This window comes from Vitis vinifera, chromosome 7 (genome assembly GCF_030704535.1).
Source record: "Vitis vinifera cultivar Pinot Noir 40024 chromosome 7, ASM3070453v1".
NCBI classification, from domain to species: Eukaryota; Viridiplantae; Streptophyta; class Magnoliopsida; order Vitales; family Vitaceae; genus Vitis; species Vitis vinifera.
The window spans coordinates 24,725,943-24,745,177 of NC_081811.1; the positions used below are offsets into that span (position 1 = coordinate 24,725,943).

The 19,235-nt window shown below is 34.8% G+C and overlaps 3 protein-coding genes across 3 annotated transcripts; 1 reads left to right on the forward strand and 2 right to left on the reverse strand.

Moving 5' to 3' along the window:
• The first annotated feature begins 916 nt into the window (after window positions 1-916).
• On the forward strand, window positions 917-4,308 carry LOC100262929 (metal transporter Nramp7.2). Its single transcript, XM_002267036.5, has 12 exons — window positions 917-1,062; window positions 1,195-1,235; window positions 1,327-1,405; window positions 1,684-1,788; window positions 1,891-2,000; window positions 2,121-2,302; window positions 2,847-2,916; window positions 2,993-3,166; window positions 3,272-3,376; window positions 3,519-3,650; window positions 3,744-3,839; window positions 3,947-4,308. Exons 1-12 carry the CDS (start codon window positions 960-962, stop codon window positions 4,280-4,282), a joined length of 1,533 nt encoding a protein of 510 aa, XP_002267072.1. The 5' UTR covers window positions 917-959; the 3' UTR covers window positions 4,283-4,308.
• A 64-nt stretch (window positions 4,309-4,372) lies between these two features.
• On the reverse strand, window positions 4,373-9,775 carry LOC100264710 (probable glycosyltransferase At5g03795). The gene is made up of 6 exons (XM_010648141.3): window positions 9,178-9,775; window positions 8,785-9,081; window positions 7,842-8,128; window positions 6,294-6,526; window positions 5,071-5,228; window positions 4,373-4,675 (listed from the first exon to the last, which is right to left on the reverse strand). Exons 1-6 carry the CDS (start codon window positions 9,349-9,351, stop codon window positions 4,574-4,576), a joined length of 1,251 nt encoding a protein of 416 aa, XP_010646443.1. The 5' UTR covers window positions 9,352-9,775; the 3' UTR covers window positions 4,373-4,573.
• Window positions 9,776-14,791: 5,016 nt separating this feature from the next.
• LOC100259536 (uncharacterized) lies at window positions 14,792-18,915 on the reverse strand. Its single transcript, XM_019218151.2, has 4 exons — window positions 18,474-18,915; window positions 16,576-16,873; window positions 15,824-15,874; window positions 14,792-15,262 (listed from the first exon to the last, which is right to left on the reverse strand). Exons 1-4 carry the CDS (start codon window positions 18,713-18,715, stop codon window positions 14,864-14,866), a joined length of 990 nt encoding a protein of 329 aa, XP_019073696.2. The 5' UTR covers window positions 18,716-18,915; the 3' UTR covers window positions 14,792-14,863.
• Window positions 18,916-19,235: the final 320 nt, after the last annotated feature.

The window sequence follows — 19,235 nt, forward strand, 5'->3', positions numbered from 1 at the left end:
ATAAAGGGTGTTTATGTGTCTAACATTGTAAGAATGTCTATTTATATATTTAGTTCCACAAGGCTTAGTCCCACACTCAGAGTACAATGACACAACCCATAGGACACGATGGGGATAATGTTTTTTCCCGAGGAGTATGATTGCGATATTTTATATTAATTTGGAGAAAATTTTCCATCTTACATGTGTAATAGACTCCTCTAAACCATGCAAAAGAGAAGAGGTTGAAGAGCTCAATGGATCAAAACGAATATTATGTTAATCATTACATGTTATTTTGATAACGACTTATCAAAGGGGTCATCGAATGAGACGCAAAATGAAGGCATGATTATAGCAAGGAAAATTAAAAGAGGTTTGGGTTAGAGCCAGGGGTACATATAAGTGTGGAGTTGTTTGGATAGACTCCTCTAAACCATGTAAAAGAGAAGAGGTTGAAGAGCTCAATGGACCAAAACAAATAATATGTTTACTATAGGTTAGGATTGAATCATTACATATATATTATTTTGATAATGACTTATTAAAGGCGTCGTATGAAGTAATAAAATCTAAGGAGACGCAAAACGAAGGCATGATTATGGCAAGGAAAATTAAAAGAGGTTTGGGTTAGAACCAGGGGTACATATAAGTGTAGAGTTGTTTGGCATCAGAGAGACTGATGATGTTGATTGCTCCCCAATTGCCCAATCGTGGGAAGTTCAAAACTGTACATGCAATAATTCATCAGTGCATGACGAATGGGGTTGTGAGTATGCCCTTTAAACATGTGTGACACGTCCATATAATGATAACAAAATCCAACCACCAATTTAATGTTTGATTTGAAATTCCAGATGGAGGGGGCAGCTCAATGTTTGTACCGCATGTACTCTTCTCCGTGGGTCGCTCTATAAAGATCCAACTCCATGAAATTTAATACATAACATAATTGAGTTAGGAGAAGCTTGAGGAGGCACATGGCTCTGGTTCAGATTCAAGAGACCCCCCTATGGAAGAAGCTCTTGAGTTATGTAGGACCGGGTTTTCTGGTCTCTGTCGCTTATCTAGATCCTGGAAACTGTTAGCTCTCTCTCTGTAATCTGTTATTCTAAAAGATTGTGTGTTGTATTCTTCATCAGGACTGCTGTCATAGCTAACATTACATTTTTTTTTTTTCTCTTTTTTGCTTTGTAAATTGCTGTGCAAATGCAGTGGAGACAGATTTACAAGCTGGTGCTAACCACAAATACGAGGTCATCTTCTCCTTCTCCTTCCTCCCACTACTGTTTTCCCTCACACACACATATTCATGGACAAATTTTAAATCGAGCTGCTTATATACAGCTGTTGTGGATCGTGCTTGTTGGGCTGATCTTCGCCTTCATCATACAGTCCCGTTCAGCAAATCTAGGAGTGGCTACAGGTAACAGGTTGTTTCTATATTTATAGGACAAAAAGGTATTTGCATGTTCTACAGGCTTCCATGCAAATACATGCTCACAAAGGTCGTAATCCTTAATCAGAACCCTCCAAGATTTGGAGGATGATACAGATCAGACACAGTTACTTTTAACCATGCAACCTTTTTTTTCTCTTGTTTTTTTATCTTTGACCAGCATGCCAGTCCAACTAGCTCTTTTTGACATTTAAAACAAACCCCATGATCTGCAGTACATATATATTACTTACGTTTACATACAGGGAAGCATCTCTCGGAGCACTGCAGGATGGAGTACCCGAAGCCGGTGAATTATTGCCTTTGGATACTTGCTGAGGTCGCAGTCATCGCAGCTGACATCCCAGAAGGTTTGGATGCTTCGGAAAGGAAATATAAACAGATGGAAGTACATAGTTTGTGAAGCAGGGTAGGATATTACTCTAGGATTTTGATTGGGGGTTTTATTGCAGTGATAGGAACGGCATTTGCTATCAACATACTCTTCCACGTACCCATATGGGGCGGTGTTCTTCTGGCTGGTTTGAGTACCCTTCTCCTCCTTGGACTACAGAGATATGGTGTGAGTGGCACTGATCAAGTCTCATCCTTTTTCTTTTTTTGTTTTATCATTTATTTCTTGATTAATAGTTTTAAATCTCAAAGCTTACCTTTTTGTATCCTCAAACAATATGAATGATAGATAAGGAAGCTGGAGGTGGCGATCGGGGGATTGGTATTAGTAGTGGGCGGCTGCTTCTGCAGTGTGATGGTACATGCCAGACCTAGTGCAAAGGACGTTGTCACCGGAATGTTCGTCCCTAAATTGAATGGTGATGGAGCCACCAGAGATGCCATCGCTCTTTTAGGAGCTCTCATCATGCCGTAATTTTCATCATCTTCCTCCCATTCTTAATTCTCGATCTGGAGAAGCTAGCATACAAGATTATCCCTACTTTTATTACTTCTCAATTTTAAGAAGCATAACTTGAGGGTGTGTCCATTCCAGGCTCACTATTTGAGCTTCATGGGCCATGCTATAATGACTAGACATTTCTTGGGCTGAAAAGACACCTTCGCCAATTTATTGGCGTGGGAGCAGGTCTGGTAGTTAAACCTAATTACCATTTAATTTGTTGGGATTGGTCACAAACATCCTAGTTATACTTGTACGAGAGAATTTGGATCACAATAATTGGGCAATAAGTTGGTCATATTCAAAAAGGGTTTAATCATATTCAGGTAGATACTTGGTCCAGGTTGACCATCTGGTCAACTTGAAAAATAGTTTAATCAAATAATTATTTTGATCCAATTAATTTTCCAACATGAGATTGAATTGAAACACACTATTTTACTGTAGGCTCACCCTGCTTTTATTGGGGTGAATAATGAATGTGACGTGGAAAGGACTTCTCTAATGGTGCAGGCACAATCTATTTCTTCATTCAGCACTGGTCACCTCAAGGAAAATCCCCCACTCCTTTCATGCCATCAGGGTGAGAACTTCAACCTTCCAATATACATTTAAGTCTTAACCAACTAACCATTTAGTAACACCAAATTCGTGGTCAGAGTGCGAGCAAGTACTTCATCATTGAAAGCGGGCTAGCCCTTTTCATCGCACTTCTTATAAACGTGGCCGTTGTATCTGTGAGCGGCAGCGTCTGCTCCAATCCACATGCTTCTTCACAAAACAAGGATCATTGCGAGGACATCACTCTCGAGTCCGCATCTTTCTTACTTAATGTTCGTATAAAACAGCTTTCCTGGTCATAATTCCAACTATTCTTTTCTTTCTGTATGGAGCATGATCTGAGAGCTCAGTGTTAATGTACTAAATTATTAATACAGAATGCTCTCGGAAACTGGAGTTCCAAGCTATATGCCGTGTCCTTGCTTGCATCTGGTCAGAGTTCAACTGTTACTGGAACCTACGCTGGCCAGTATATTATGCAGGTACTCTTTATTAATTTATATCTGAATCAGGGAGCTATTAAGTACTCTGATATCACTGTCTGCTGGCATTTTCCCCCTCTGAAGGTGAAGCTTGGTGGTGGGAATGATTTTTGAAAACACTTTATAATGTTTTGTTTTACAGGGTTTTCTAGATTTGAAAATGAGGCTTTGGTTAAGAAATTTGGTCACCCGGTGCATAGCCATTGCTCCAAGCTTAATGGTCTGCATCATAGGTGGATCTTCCGGAGCTGCAAGGCTGATTATCATTGCTTCCGTAAGTCAAGCCCAACACCCAAAAACAAAAAAAAAAAAGTAAACTTTCCCTACAAGAATGAACATTGACTGTTTCATTACTTTGTGAGTCCAGATGATCTTATCCTTCGAGCTACCATTTGCACTGATTCCTCTCCTCCGATTCACAAGTAGTAAAGCTAAGATGGGCGCTCATAGAAGCTCCATAATGGTGAGATCTTAATTTTAAGCACTATTTGCCAGTTATTAGCTCTATATATGCGTAGAAAGCAATTTTCTGAACAGCCATCCCATCATCAAATCTCCCTTCGATGATAGGTAACCTTACTCTCGTGGCTCTTGGGGTTTGGCTCAATTGGTATCAACATATACTTCTTAAGTTCAAGTTTAATAGGATGGATGACAAATAACGATATACCGAAGACAGGATCAATCCTTGCAGGAGTTGTGATTTTTCCAGTAATGATGCTGTATGCTGCAATGTTGGTCTATTTGACGACAAAAAGAGAATCCTCTGATTCTTCTACTAGGGGCCCCCAACAGTCGACAAACAATACCCCTACAACTGACACCACTGGGCTTGAGGGAGGAACAAATTTTAGTAGCACCCAGAGAGCCCATGAGATTGAAGTAGTAGATATTGCTTATGCATAATAATAGTTTTACCTCTTCTATGTGAATATCAGGAATAAAGTCTCTGAAGCTTTGTGAAATTGCATAATGGGAGTAAGCAAAGCAGACAAATGATTGCAAAACATTAATATAACATAGCAGAACCTTTTTTTCCTTTTTGGCAGAGAGGTTATTGCAAAAAGAATGATTACACAGAAAAAGAAAACTATAAAATTGACCTATCAATACTTAGAACACAGATTTTGACAGAAGAACTATGTCAATTTACAAGATATTAATTGACATCAAGGGACCAGAATTATATTCATTATATCAATACTTAATCACTTGGTGGCGCAACCAGAGCTCATACATGATCATATGGAATGCATCATATCTGATGGGAGGTGAATTCCATTGGAAGTGCTTCTGGACCTGTAGATATATGCCAAAATAAATTCTCATCATTGACTGCACGTTCTTGTTGAGGAATTGATGTTTATTCTATTCATGTAGATCTTAATGCAACTACTCTTCATGTCAAAGAAAACATGAAAAAAGGGAAACAAAAAGGAGAGCACACTTCAACTCCTAATAGCAACCATTAATTGGGTTCTTTTATCTTTTATTTATGAAGACAAAAACCAAAGCAGTGCTAAACAAAAGAAATACAGCTTAAACACTTCTTACACAAAAAAAGGGAATTAATTTTTTTTCTTAAAAGAAAGGAAATTACAAGCAGGCAGAAATTTAATCATCCAAGGAATGAAAGGCTATCATAAATTTACTACACAATTTAAATTCTTTAAGTTGTAATGGGAAGGTTCTACCTGGACCAAGTTGTTATGCAGTGCAACAAATTCTGCATCAGGTATGTCCTTGAGGATTTGTTTAAGCTGGTATACATCAAGCTCCTTGAGTACGACCGAAAATTTTCGCCAATCAAGGATGTCATTAAATGGCAGGTCATAATAATTGGACAATATCACTGCATGAAAATCACCCAAATTACTCAGAAAAAACAATTGCAGAGACGTGTTATTGCAAGAAGTAACATGCCAGAGGGAAAAAAATTCCAAATTTCAAGTGTGACAGACAATTACATTGCAAAACCTCAACTCTGGTAACACACTCCAGTGGGTTTGTAACTGCACCTCCACAGTTTGGCATTGAGCTAGTTAAATGAGTTTCAAATCTCGAGGAAGGGCACTTTTTGGCAAAAAATGCATGCTTAGGACCATATCTAACACATTGCCTCCTAATGTTAGGACCATATATAACCCATTGATTATCGATACTAGTAAATGCCCTTTTAATATAAAAAGAATAAGGATGAATTCTAATTTCTGAAAGATGGGAAATTTTCTATGCATTCATGCAAAACAGCAATAAAGTTTCATTTACGTTGAAAGTCCATAACTTGAGGCAGAGGCAGAGTACTCAACCAAAAAAACAGTTGACTATTTTAAAGGACCCCTTGATATCATTGTGATTTATGCTATGTAGCATAGCTAATTTATGATGATATTAAGGCTTTAGCCCTCTGTTACTGCATCAGAGGCATTCCAAAGTTCTGCTGTCGCTCCTAAAACATGTTCAGCCTGAATGTTCCACACAACCATCAAGTTGTCTCACAAGCTAGCCTACCAGCATTTGCTAACTAGAGGGTAAATAGACGCAGATTCCCAATCAGGGTTAGTGACACAGGATTCCTAGAGTATCTTCAGGTCTTTCTTTCCATTATTTATGTTGTCCAGGTGACTGGATGGGTTTAGGGGTAGGTGGAGAGGTGCCAATTTTTTTGGGAATTGAGGTGAAATCATTGCAACCAATTCTAGCGAGACCAAATTATTCTTATCTCCTCCATGGCATGGGATGAATGTTGAAGAACATAGTCTTGTTATGTTGTTTCATTTTTGTTGATTCATCCATTTTCATAGGTGTCCAGGAATTGGGTAACAATCCACACTTACCATATTGTCAATTTACAATTAGATAGGATGGAACACAAACCACTTCATAGCTCATCACCGAAGAAGAAAAGAAATCTTACCAGGAACACATCCATAATGGATTGAATCTGCTATGCGAGCACTGTTGACCTGGGAACCTCCTGGGCATATGCAGAACTTAGTCCTGTAAAATCTTTTTTGATATAGAAGCTCTCCAGCAGCTCTATTTATTCTGTTGTTCATAATGTCAAGTTCAGTGTCATTCTCCCATACACGTGCTAGTATAACTCTAATTTTGGAGTTCCGATGACCAGCCCAAAAGCCAAGAGTTGTCCTGCAAAGTATGCTTCTCAATTTTAGGCAATAATCTCATAACTGGGATCTTTCCATCCACATAAAACTTACATTCAATTCGTTGTATGAGAAACATGCTAAATTACAACAGCCTATAGAAGGCAATTAGGCAAACAAACAGTTATTCATATGCAATAAGAACACAACATATAGACAAGAAGTAGGCTAGTTGTCTCAAAACATGTCAAATATTATATGATACACAACTTTGTATCAAGGATCCATACCACCTGAACCACAATCTAAAAATCCACAATTCAACTCAATAAAGTTTCAACCCTGTATATTTGGTGTTGGCTTTTCACTTCCCAAGGTTCAGGCAATGTAACCGTAAGGTCCATAAACATCCTCCTTTTCCAGAGCTTGAGGTTTTTCTTTTCTCTTTTTCTTTTTTATTATATATATGTATATATATAGAAATTAAATCTACCAAAGTCTAACCCATAATTTTAGTTGAAAATTGTATCCTTTAATATTTTAATTTTTAAAACCTTGTAAATTGGAGGATTGATGTTGGAACAAAATAGAAAGTCCAACCCCAAACAAGATTACAGATTTCCCATGAATGATAGTATAATTCAAACAAAGTTTTACTCAACTCTTGAAGGGTAGATATTGATCAATGTGAAACAAGATCACTGGCAAACCGAAAAGCCAATGCCAATGGCGTGCCAGATATCATGTCAGTAGCAAACATGAGAATGTTGTTCTTCCTGAAGTTCTTTTTTCTTAAAGCACATTGCTATGCTAAAACTTGAATCAGTAAACACAGAATGCATTATGGTGGTGTTTGTTTTTTTACTTAATTCTAAATAGAACCTTAATGCTTAATAGTGTTAAATATTAGGTTGTTTGTTTTTGTAGTATTTTATTTCTATTAAGTATTAAAAAATAAAGAAAAACCAATATGTTATTTTTTCTATTTAGAAAAAGTTACATATTTTAGCTTTTTCTATTTAGTAAAAAGTTTATAACAAGTCATGAAAAAGTAGAAAAACAAACAACCTAAATTCTGAAAACAAATTGTTTTAAGCAAAAAGCCAAAAAAACAAACACCACCAGTTAACCATCAAATTGAATTTTTATTTCCAGAAACACCTTGGGAAGCTAAGGGAGGTAAAATTTGTAGTTTATTTGCCACAGCTTGAATAACTGAAATGGATTACAAATAATTGAACAAAATGGGAAATGGAATCCAAAAAGGGAGAGTTACACCTCACAATTCTTTAGCTAAGATTCTAAAACTACATGTAAAAAATATATATAATAAAGTAACAAAAGGTTGAAGATGTTACCTGTTTTCTATATCATTTCCTCCAGCAGGAAGAGCAAAAGGTTGCAATACTTGAGGGAGAGCAACATCTTTGTGCGGAATGAATCCAACATCATAACTTGGAGAGCACACAACTCGAATTGAATTCTTTACCAGAAATGGAACTCCTTCAGTTGCCCTCACACCAACATCATGACAAGTAACAAAAAAATGATCAGCACCCAGGGTTCTATTCCAGTAAGGATACTTGGATATTAAGCTCCCCACATAATTCTGGACAATTACAGTCATGTTCTCATATGATGTGCCCTGGATACAACCATACAAACTTGTTACCAATATAGAAAGGACCCAGATCTTGTATAGGAGAAGAAGCATTCCTAATCAGATCTAAACACGCTGCAAAGTAGTCTGTTAATATCTGTGTCTCACATTGAAATATCATGCCCATGTGAGAATGAATTGCAAGCCCATCAATACTCACTAAAGGGCACATCTTCAAAGATAAACATTAGCAGTTAAACAAATATACTAGGCAATACAATTCTTGTCAACAAAAGGAAATGCCCATAGAAAAGAAATATGGCAAAACAATAAAATCAAGGAAATAAGACCAGGGAAGTACTCTGGCAATTGCTCATAATGTGTGTAACAGTGCTACTTGACTGAAACAGGACTAAACTGAACGAATGTCCAAGTTCAGCTCTCCGCCTAATTAGCCATATGTTAATGCCGGAGGCCTACAATTGCCTAAAACTCTGCTACCATACTGATCAATCATTATAAAAGACCCACTGAGTTCACTCTATTACCGTCCTAATCTATCAGTATGAAAATACTCAGTGAGTTCAACGCATTAGGATTGTAGAACATGGTAATGAATTACAAAATGCAAATGCAATCAAACAAGAGTTAGAATGCAAAGTACCCATCTTCTCAACACACAACAGAGACCAAATCCTCACCTTCCCTCGCATCTTATGACACGAGATCGGAATGAAGAAGAGGTGAGCCTGATCCGGATCATTCGTACGGAATCGACTATCTCGAATATTCTGGAAGAAGTAACCCTCGCTGGCGTACTTGCCGGTGAGCTTCCTGGGCGTCTGGTAAAACGTATTGGGATCCCCATCAGGATATATATACACCTTGAAATTCTTCTCCATCTCCCTATAATTCAACCTAAAAATCTCCGGCGAATGATAAATATCCGAAAATGGCGAATCCTCCTCCTCAACCAAATGTTCCACTCGGCTAATCACCTTCACAGTTCACCCACACAAAAACAACACAATCAAAACAGTTAAATGCCTGAGAAGTCAGAACCATCCGAAGAAGTAAAAGTGAAGACGTAGTACCTGAGGAGGAGGCGAGGAATTGAAGGAAGGGTCATGAAAAGGAGAGTGGAGGGATTTGAGGGAAATGTAGGTAAATGAGATTAGGGTTAGGGTGGCCAGAGTGAGGAGAGATCCATGGATGGAACAGAGCGTTGAGGAAGCCACTGCTTGTTGAGGAGACTTCACCGCCGTCATTACCCAATGTGTCTCCCGGCGGAGAGGGCTAGCATTAGAGTTAGAGAGGGGCCTGAGATTGGTGCTCTTCTGCTATTCAGATCTCAACTCTCAAGTGATCCAATAAGCCCCGAAATTATTTTAAAAAAAATAAAAAATTACTCATAAATTTCGGACATTAAAAAAAAAAATGAAAATGATGCAATTTTCTTGCAAGATCTATTCGAGATCACGAAACAAGCTGTCCTTTCTGTTCAGACCTCTTTCCCTCCACTACACTCTTCACTTTTTCCAAAATTTTATTATTTTATTTTTAATTTTCGGAAATTTAATCCAAAAATATATTTAAATTTATCTTTGGCTTCGAAAACAGATGCTTCAAAAATGATGCAAAATATCACCGACATTGACACAAATGCTAAGATTAGATACTCCAACATTTGTTTGTTTAAGAAATGTCAGAGTTTCAAGATTTTCTGATTTTGTTCTTACAAATAATCTTGTTTATTTTAATTATTTTTTCAAACTTCTCGATTAATTTAAATGATTCTAGCATTTTGTCAAGCTTAAACCTAAATATACGGACAAAAAATATGAACTTTGTTCAACAAGCTCAAACAATAGTCATAATATATTTTAAAATAATCTTGTTTATTTTAACCATTTTTTCAAACTTCTAGATGAATTTAAATGGTCTTAGTATTTTGTCAAACTTAACTCTAAATATAAAGACAAAAAATATGAACTTTGTTGAACAAGTTCAAACAATAATCATAAGATATAAGATATATTATAAAGTAATGATATAAATAAATAGATAAACATACCTACCAAAGCTAGATCAAAACAAATGAATGGAAAAATCTTAAAATATTGTAAACAAGAAATGAATTCCTTATTAAAAAAAGAAATTAATTCAAACACATATTAATTGATTATAAATTTTATATTTTAAGTATTTATATATTTTGATCAAAAGATAATATATAATTGTATGAACAAATGAAAAAAGACGGTTTAGAATTAGAAGATACTAAAACTAGGGTCTTTTTTATAACTGTTTTCAAAAATAGTTTTATATTCTCAAGAATAGTTTTATATTCTTTAAAATAAAAAAAATAGAAAAATATATTTACCAACCAAAAATTGTTTTCTATTTTGTGTTCTTAAAAAGAGAAAACATGGTGTTTTAGAGAATATTTTTTAGTTGTTTTCTATTGTTTTCACTTGTTTTTTTAGAATTATTTTAAAAAATAATTATACAAAAATATAGAATGATTAAAAATAAAATACTAAATATAAAAATAATTTTTAAAATATATTTTGAAAATATTAAAATCACTTTAGGTTTCAAAACAAATTTTTGTTTTATAAAACATTAGATAACAATTTTTAAAAATTATTCTTAAAAATTGTTTTCGAAAACAACTAACAAATAGACCCAAATATATTTACTAATATTATTTTCTTGATTGGTCCTTTAAGGTTTTTTTTTTTTTTTTTTTTGCCTCAAATTAAAAAATTCTTAGAAAACAATCTTTAATTTTTTTTTTCAAAACCATTCTTAATTATTTTCAAGAATAAGATTCTATTTGAAAACTCAAACAAGAAAAATAATTTCCTTCATTTTTTAGTCTATAATACAAATTTTTTAAAAACATTTTTATATTTTTAATTATTGCTCAAAATAAAATATTATAAAAATAACTAAAAACACCTAAAGTTTACTTTAAAAACCTGTCTAACCTAAAATTTATTCTTAAAAAATAGTTTATTTTCAAAATAAATTCTCAAACATGTTTTCAAAGTAAAAAAAAAAAAAAAAACTATTTTTGAAATTTCCAAGAAGTTGTAATTTTTATTCAAATTTGTAACACCCCCAACTCCCATTTATCGGTCAAAGTCATATGAAGATAAATTGAAGATAAGTAAAACCTTTCAAGTTTGACATTCTTCAAATTTTATAATTCTTTTATTTGAACTTAGTAGATTAATTACCATCATGATGTAGATAAGAAATTTTTTCCCAACCTTATATGTATTATGTCCATCTTTTGTTTGTATTATTTGGTCTTACTTTTGTTTTTGTTTTTTCATATTAAATACATTTATTTAATACTATGAGTCTTTGTCAAAAAAATTAGAATCAAAGTCTTGTTCTATTCAAAATTGTTCATTATTAGGTTTACTAGCTAAAAGAAAGATGGTAGAGGCTTCCTTAATCCAAAATTTGAGATTGATAAATTTGATAGGGCTAATAATTTTGAAATATGGTACTGTGAGTCATTGACTATCTTATGTCGACAAAATTTTGATACTACTCTTAAGAAAATCCAGAAGACATGGATGATAAAAAATGCAAAGATCTACTATCAAGCACATAGTTCTATTCATTTATGTATTACTAAAGCTTAGAAATATTTCATCATGATGGAAACATCTCTAAAAATCTTATAGAAGACATTGAAGGACAAGTATATGACAAAGAGTCTGGAAAATTAACTCTATTTGAACAAAAACTTTTTCGCCTTTACTATCAACTAGATATGTTTATAAATAATCACATACACGCCTTTAACAGCTTTGTTGAATTTGAATGAGATTATTAAAATGTTAAAAAAACTTTGTTTTTTTTTATGTTTTTCTTAATTACTATAAACATCTCATTGTTATCTCATTTTATGGTAAGGGTAAGAGGCAACTCTTAATCTAAAGGCAAACGTTTGAAAGGAGAATACGTTTTTTATTGTGAAAAGGGGCATTAAAAGAAGGATTGTCGATGACATTACAAATACTAATTACGGACTATTTTTTCCATCATTCTTCTTTTGTAACTTACAACAATCCTCTTCTAATGCCCATTTTCATGCCAAAAAGGTATATTCATTTTTCATAGACTTGCCTTTCGATCGAGAATTGCCTATTTTTCCAAGTTTATGGCTTTGAGATCGACCTCTCAATGTCAATGCTTTTGCTAACACATCCCTATGAATCTTTTGGTCATTCTTCCTGCATTTAAAGTTTAGTAAAGCAATATGCACAACATAAAGTCCATTTACCCTTACCATAAAGTAAGGTAATGGTGAGATGTTTATACTCACCAAAAAGAAAATTCAACAAGAACAAAGTTTTATTATCATCTTCAACATTTTCATCCAAATTTAATAAATATGTTTTTTTTTTTATAAGTAAAGAGAGGTAATAATATATTATAAAGAGACACCAAAACAACGACTCAAAAAAACAAAAAAAAATATACACCAACCCCCACCCAACTAGAACAAAAACAGTTGTAAGCAAGAAGGAACAAAAAGACCTCACCCTCAATGGGAGCTTAACCAATCAAACAAACCAACTAACGTCGAATGACCATCTTTTATGAACAATTTCGTCTCCAACCAAAGAAAATAAACAAAAGAACTTTTAAGTCTTTGGATGGATAACACATTATCTTCAAACACAATTTTGTACCTAGCCTTCCAAACTGTCCAAAAAATGCATAAGGGGCCTACTTTCCAAACTTTCCTCCTCTTCCTTCCCACAAAGGACCCATCCCATCCCAAAAAAGTCACCCTAATTGATGCAAGCAACACCCACTGCACCTCAAAAAGAGTGAAAAACAACTCCCATAAGTTCCTTGTCTTGGCACAATGGAGAAGGATGTAATCTATCGGTTCTTCATGCATTTGATAGAGGTAACATCTATTTGCTAACATCCATCCTCTCTTCTGAATTTGATCCAAAGTGAGAGCTCTTCCCCATGTTGCTTCCCTCCCAAAAAAACCTCACTTTGGGTTGCACACAAAATTTCTAAATGATATTCAATGAGAAGGAAATTGTAGAGCTTGGTTCTAAGGCTTTGTATTGGGATTTAACAGAAAACCTTCCGCACTTAGTCTCCTTCCAAAGCACCCTATCTTCCTCGTCTTGCTGAACACTCTTCCCATTGAGACTCGATAAGAATCTGTCCACCTCATCCACCTCCCAATCATTAAAGGATCTAAAGAAAAGCAAGCTCCAACTCCCCCCTCCATCAGCAGAACTCCACACATCATTCACCCAAGCATCCTTAGAGACGGCTAGAGCAAATAATGAAGGAAAAGAAACGCAAAAAGGTAAAGCCCCAAACCAATTATCCTTCCAAAATCTCACCCTCCGTCCATCACCCACCAAAAAGGAAAGTCTACTACTTACCAAGTACCACTCCTTCCTAATTATTTTCCACCACCCCACACCATGGTCATCCCTCACTTCCTTAGTACACCATCCCTTTGCTCCTCCCCATACTTTCCCCTTATCACTTGATTCCAAAAGGCCTATCTCTCAATTGCAAACCTCCAACTCCATTTGCATAAAAGAGCCTTATTGAGGATGGATAAGCACTTCACCCCCAACAAATATGTTATTATGTTATCACAAACATGCATGTGATTATTCATAAACATACCTAGTTAATAATCAAAGCAAAAAGGTATCTTTTTCAAATAAAGTAAATTTTCAAACTCTTTGTCATGTACTTGTCCAATGTTTTCCATATGATTTTTGTATGTCTTCTCGGTGGTGAAGTTTTCTAAGCTTTAACAAAACATAAATGAATAAAATTACATGTTTTTCTATTAAACCTTACCCACTCTTTACCATCGACGTCTTTGGGTTTTGTTTATCAAGAGTAATATCCAAATATTGTTACCACAAGATATCCCATACATTAGCATTGGCATATCCCAAAAATGTTAATCCAATCAAACTTCTTATTGGTAACTATAGTCTAGACTAGCAAACCTTTTTCATCTTTTTTTTTTCTTTTTTCTTTTTTTTTTTCTAGCTAGTAAACCCAATAACAAACAACCTTGGTTTCATCCAAGCTCTAATAGCAATTCTTAGTGTTTTTTCTTTATATCTTGTGTGTTATTATATTAGTATCTTTCATTATAAAAGAAAAAACTTCTCTAACTATTTCAAATGATAAATTATAATGGAATTATTTATCTGCTATTTTATTATCAAAGAATATTAGAAAAATCATATAAACAAAGATTATGGCTATTGTCTTCCAAATGAGAGACCATCTTTGCTACCATCAATTCATACCGTACAAGATCAATTTTTTTAGACATCGTTGTAGCTGTATCATGAAGAAAAACAATGGATTCCCATTCAGAACACTGGAATAGAGAATGAAAATTTCATTCTTATCCAATACGGTGTTTGGATTATTTTTTGGAATGAGAAAGAGAATAAAAAATTTATTGATATGAAAACCAAATCTCACTTTTAATAGGATTTTGATTCCTCTCTTCTGCATGGGATTGTGGTTTACCTCTATAACCATCCTATTTCTTTTCCAATTCCTACCTACTAAATGCACCCTAAGTCCTTTTTTTGCCATAGAAGTGCAATTATTTAATTGTAACCAAAAAGGGAGATGGAAGGAAAGGATTTCCATGAAACAAATAGAAAAGAGGACCAAGGAGCATACTACCTGAGCTGTATATTTCTCAATTAGGCTTTGCAATAAGTTCCCAAAGGAGAATCAAACTCTTCGGTTCTGAGGTTGTAGCATATACAAGAAAATCCCACCTGCAACTGAAACATTGAGAGACTCAAACTCTCCTGCCATTGGAATGCTTACAAGCTCACATAACTGCCAGGATTTCTCTGAAAGGCCACTCCCCTCGCTGCCCAGAACCAAGCACAATGGTACATCTGCTAAAGAATCAGCCAGCCCTTGAGAAAGAGGAGACACTGGCTTCCTTTTCTGGTTACTGTCAGGATGGCCAGCTATCATCTTCATTTGGAATTCATTTTTGAGGGTTTCTAGATGAATCCAACTGCCAGAAACTATAGGGAGCTGAAAAGAGGCTCCCCGGCTAGCTCGGAGGGCCTTCTCATTGAATGGATCACAACACCCACTCAGCAGAAAAACACCACCCTAAAAATAAAAAATCACAATAGATTAAGACCTTACAACAATAAATCACAATACATATAGCTTGTAAGGGGAAAAAACTAGAATGAATAATAACTGCATGACAGATATTTCACTGAATGAAAATTTTGTTTGGCTTCAATTAGTGAAAACCCTTGATTATCAGTTCAGATAGGTGAACAGGCTGTCCAGTAAACAGAAATGAATTTAAAAAAAAAACACCCTTGTAATTTGAAACTTACCAACCTATGAGATGGAATCCATTCTATATAAACTTCCAGTAATAGAAACAAACTGCTCATAACCCAGTAAAAACAAGAAATAAAAAATCAACAACAACAATGTTGAGATCATTACTTTGGCTGATTCTTTAATTAGATTGATATATCAGTGTCTTCAAGATTGAAAATTCAGAAAGAGGAGGTTCAGCAACGCACAATGGGAGTGTCCGAGGCTCAAAGCAGCATGCAAATAAGCTTAATGATGGGTAAAGCAAGAATAGAAGGATGAAGAGAGAAAAAGAGAAAAAGAACAGATTGTTGAGGAATAAAACTTGTTTCTCACCCATCTAAAGGCCATAGCTGATCTAAGTAATGTACCAAGGTTACCTGGGTCCTGCAGGGAACAACTTTACAAAATTAGTGATATGATAAATGCCTAGAATCTTCACGGAAGAAACTGAATTCAAATATAATTCATAATCATTGAGTAATCACAAAGGAAGCTATTATTATATTTATCATATCAGGGAGCAGGTTGTGGTATTTTAGGCAATAGCTATAGTCAACATATATTTACAAAAGGGCTTTCAAATGGATTCCATTCTTTCTCTGAAAAAAGGTGATCTAATCAAGATATTTCATGATTTATTTTCACTAGGGCTTCTGAACTTTATCATAGTGGTTCCACACATATTTGTTTAAGATGAGATGAATAAAAGAAATATTAGGCAGTTGAGCTTCAGCATCAGTGGCACAAGAAGCAGAATGCAGAGAGCAAATTGACCTTCGCTGTTTAGATATCATAATATGTAAACTGAGAAACACATGATTTCAATTTCAACTTGATGCCATCATTTTCTTTTCTTTTATCTTCTATTATTTAGATTATTACTACCATTGTTTTTTGGGGTAAACAACCCGGGAAGTGACAGTACCATGACAAAACCAACTGAACTTTAGCAGTTCTAAGATAACATTCAGCCAAGAGGCACATGGTGCCATTTTTTAACCTAAATAGTTATGACAGTTCTTCAGAGAATACAAATCAACAGGCACCTAATAACATTAACTATTAGGGATAACAGTGAGAATCACCTGGATCCTATCAAGAACTAGAATTCGATGAGGAGATTGGAACCACCTCCGACAGTCTTTTTCATATGTATCATCATTTACACTGAAGAAACTGGTAGGAATTCTCATCAGGGCAATAGCTTCAACAGATTCAGTTGATTGCAACCCAGAAAGTTTTTTCATCACCATAGAGCTCACACGCACAAGACGAACAGAGAAAACATCTAGCCCTTCAGGAATCTCAGCTTTATCAAGTATAAGTAAACAATCCATTTCAACAGTTCTCTCTTGGGTTGACTGTTGAAACTTGTATATTTCCCTGTAAACAATTTATGAGTTAATTGATGTTATGACACATAAATCAAACAGATTTCAGGATATAGTGTTGGACAGCAACCTATATGTAGGACAAAGAAGAAAGATGGTCATATATAAAGATGGACACCAGACCAGCCATTATAAAAAGTAGTGGACAAGACATGAAAGTTCACAGAAGAAAATCAAAACTCAAGAGAAAAGCAACTCCATACTCTGAAAAGACACTTATTCATGATAATGTAAGTCACAAGGATAATAGTGAGCTTCATCACAGTTAACCATGATAAGCAGAACCCATAAAGTAGATCCATAAATCATTGACTTAAGGCAATACTTGAGATTACAGAAATATCACCTGCAAACCTGCTCAGTAAAAAGTGTCCCTATCCATTTATTCCTTGGTGATTTTCTTTACCTTAAGGAACAGGCAATTTATGGATACTGCAACAGCACTATTACACCTAGAAGAGTGCAACAAATGACAGAATTTCTTAGGTTACAGACATTTCCTAGCAATTTGGGACATCTAACCATGTTATACTAACCAAGAGATAAAATCTGGAAGACAAAAATTAAAAGCAGCCACTTTCCATAGGGCAACCGGCTCAAGAGGCATCTTGACAGGCATATAACGTCACAGATGACTAATAAACATAAACAATGGAAACTACTCAGGCTATAGCTTGCTAAAGCTGAAACTGGGTTGACTTGAAGAAAGTGCTATGCTCAAAAGCAAGAGTGCCTATATGTGAGAATTGATTGACAAACACATAAAAAATATTAAATATTAATTTACACAAGCAAGTTATTATTCTGCAAATGAGTATTATAATTTGTTGCTCTATGGATATTGGAACTGCCCAAGAGGTGACACCTTGAAAAATGGATCGAATATCAAATGCACTAAAGTATAAACAAAATGAAGACCCAATGGTAACAATGATTGCTGAGGATGCAAGAACAAACGTACTGAAATTTTTTACTCTAAAGATCGTGCATTATTTGAGTCAATAGTCTATTTGTTCTGAAACAAGTAAGGGACTAAATCAGGATTTTCATTTCAGCTATTTGCCTCCATTTTCTCAACAACCAAACAAAGGCAAAGGGGAGGAAAAAAATGCAATACCCACTTCAATTTTTAACTAATAATTTCAGAGAATCAAACAAATATGGGAGAATTAGCATGAAACTTCGCAGGGATAGTTCTTTGGCTAAAGGATTTTATGCTTTCAAACCGAAGTATAGAGGACAAAAGATTCAAAATTTGCCGTCTCCATTCCTCCGTATCCTCAGCAACCAAACGGAAGCCACCAATAAAACTAGAAGATACCAATTTAAATTTGGTAGCCAGATGACAGCTATCAAAAACCCAGATAAAAATTTGGGAAAAAATGAAGCAGAATTAGCGTGGGACATCAACCAAACAGCTTCAGTTCTTTGGGTTAAATGCAGTTGCGCATTGATAATTAGAAACCAAAACACCTGTGTCCTCAATTTCTGAGCAACTAAACAGTAGCCAAACTATAAAAAAAATAGCAGATACGCATTTAAATAGGGCAAGAACCCACATAAAATAAATGCAGAAAAAGAGGGTTACTCACCTTATGGGAGTAGTGCCCACAACAAGAGCAGAACCATGAGAGTAGCGATAAGAAGAACTGTGACGGAGCTTGAAGCAGTGCTTTACAAATGGATTGGATGGGCTTGTGATGGATTTCACGTGCGAAGGTAGAGGAAGAGTTACCACTGGACAACTAGTATCTTCATTATGATGAGAGCTCTGAGTAAAGAACCGACCAGGAGGATGAACACTTGATGCCCAGTATGTGTTTGAGCATTGCATTCTTCTTTCTTCCTCCTCCTTCCTCCCCGCAGTGGCCCTAGCAAGAAGGTGGATGACTTAATTTACCTCTGTTACGTTGTTTTACCCAGAATACTCTATTTGAACCCGCCAAAAACCGGTTGGGTGGGTTTCATACCCATTTCTTCTTTTTTATTTTTTATTTTTTCTATTATTTTAATTTTAGGTATCGGTTAGAAGGATGCAAGGGAAATGCGAAGACATTCGTGAAAAGACTTGAAGGAGGCAACATGAAGTGGTTATTATTTTGTTTTAGTTTTTATTTTTCCAAAAAGGAATATTATATTTTTTTAATGATAGTAATGAAATTAGAATATTAAAATTTTAACCCATTTAACACCGCTTTTAAAGAAAAATTTTTATCCTCAAAAATAAAAAAACTTATTTCTAAACCAGAAAAGACAATGAAAACTTATTTAAAAAATACAATTTTTTTAAAAACATATATTTAATTATTTTTATTTTTAAAAATATTATTTTAAGAAATAATTATGCAAAAATA

Coding starts and splice junctions, on each gene's coding strand:
- LOC100262929 (XM_002267036.5), top strand. CDS start 960: ATGGCTCTGGTTCAGATTCAAGAGACCCCCCTATGGAAGAAGCTCTTG. Junction 2,917..2,992: donor ACTCCTTTCATGCCATCAGG/GTGAGAACTTCA, acceptor ATTCGTGGTCAG/AGTGCGAGCAAGTACTTCAT. Junction 3,840..3,946: donor CTCATAGAAGCTCCATAATG/GTGAGATCTTAA, acceptor CTTCGATGATAG/GTAACCTTACTCTCGTGGCT.
- LOC100264710 (XM_010648141.3), bottom strand. CDS start 9,351: ATGACGGCGGTGAAGTCTCCTCAACAAGCAGTGGCTTCCTCAACGCTC. Junction 9,082..9,177: donor ATTCCTCGCCTCCTCCTCAG/GTACTACGTCTT, acceptor TGAACTGTGAAG/GTGATTAGCCGAGTGGAACA. Junction 4,676..5,070: donor TGCATAACAACTTGGTCCAG/GTAGAACCTTCC, acceptor ATATATCTACAG/GTCCAGAAGCACTTCCAATG.
- LOC100259536 (XM_019218151.2), bottom strand. CDS start 18,715: ATGCAATGCTCAAACACATACTGGGCATCAAGTGTTCATCCTCCTGGT. Junction 16,874..18,473: donor GTGGGCACTACTCCCATAAG/GTGAGTAACCCT, acceptor AATTGTTTACAG/GGAAATATACAAGTTTCAAC. Junction 15,263..15,823: donor CAGCTATGGCCTTTAGATGG/GTGAGAAACAAG, acceptor TTTTATTTTTAG/GGTGGTGTTTTTCTGCTGAG.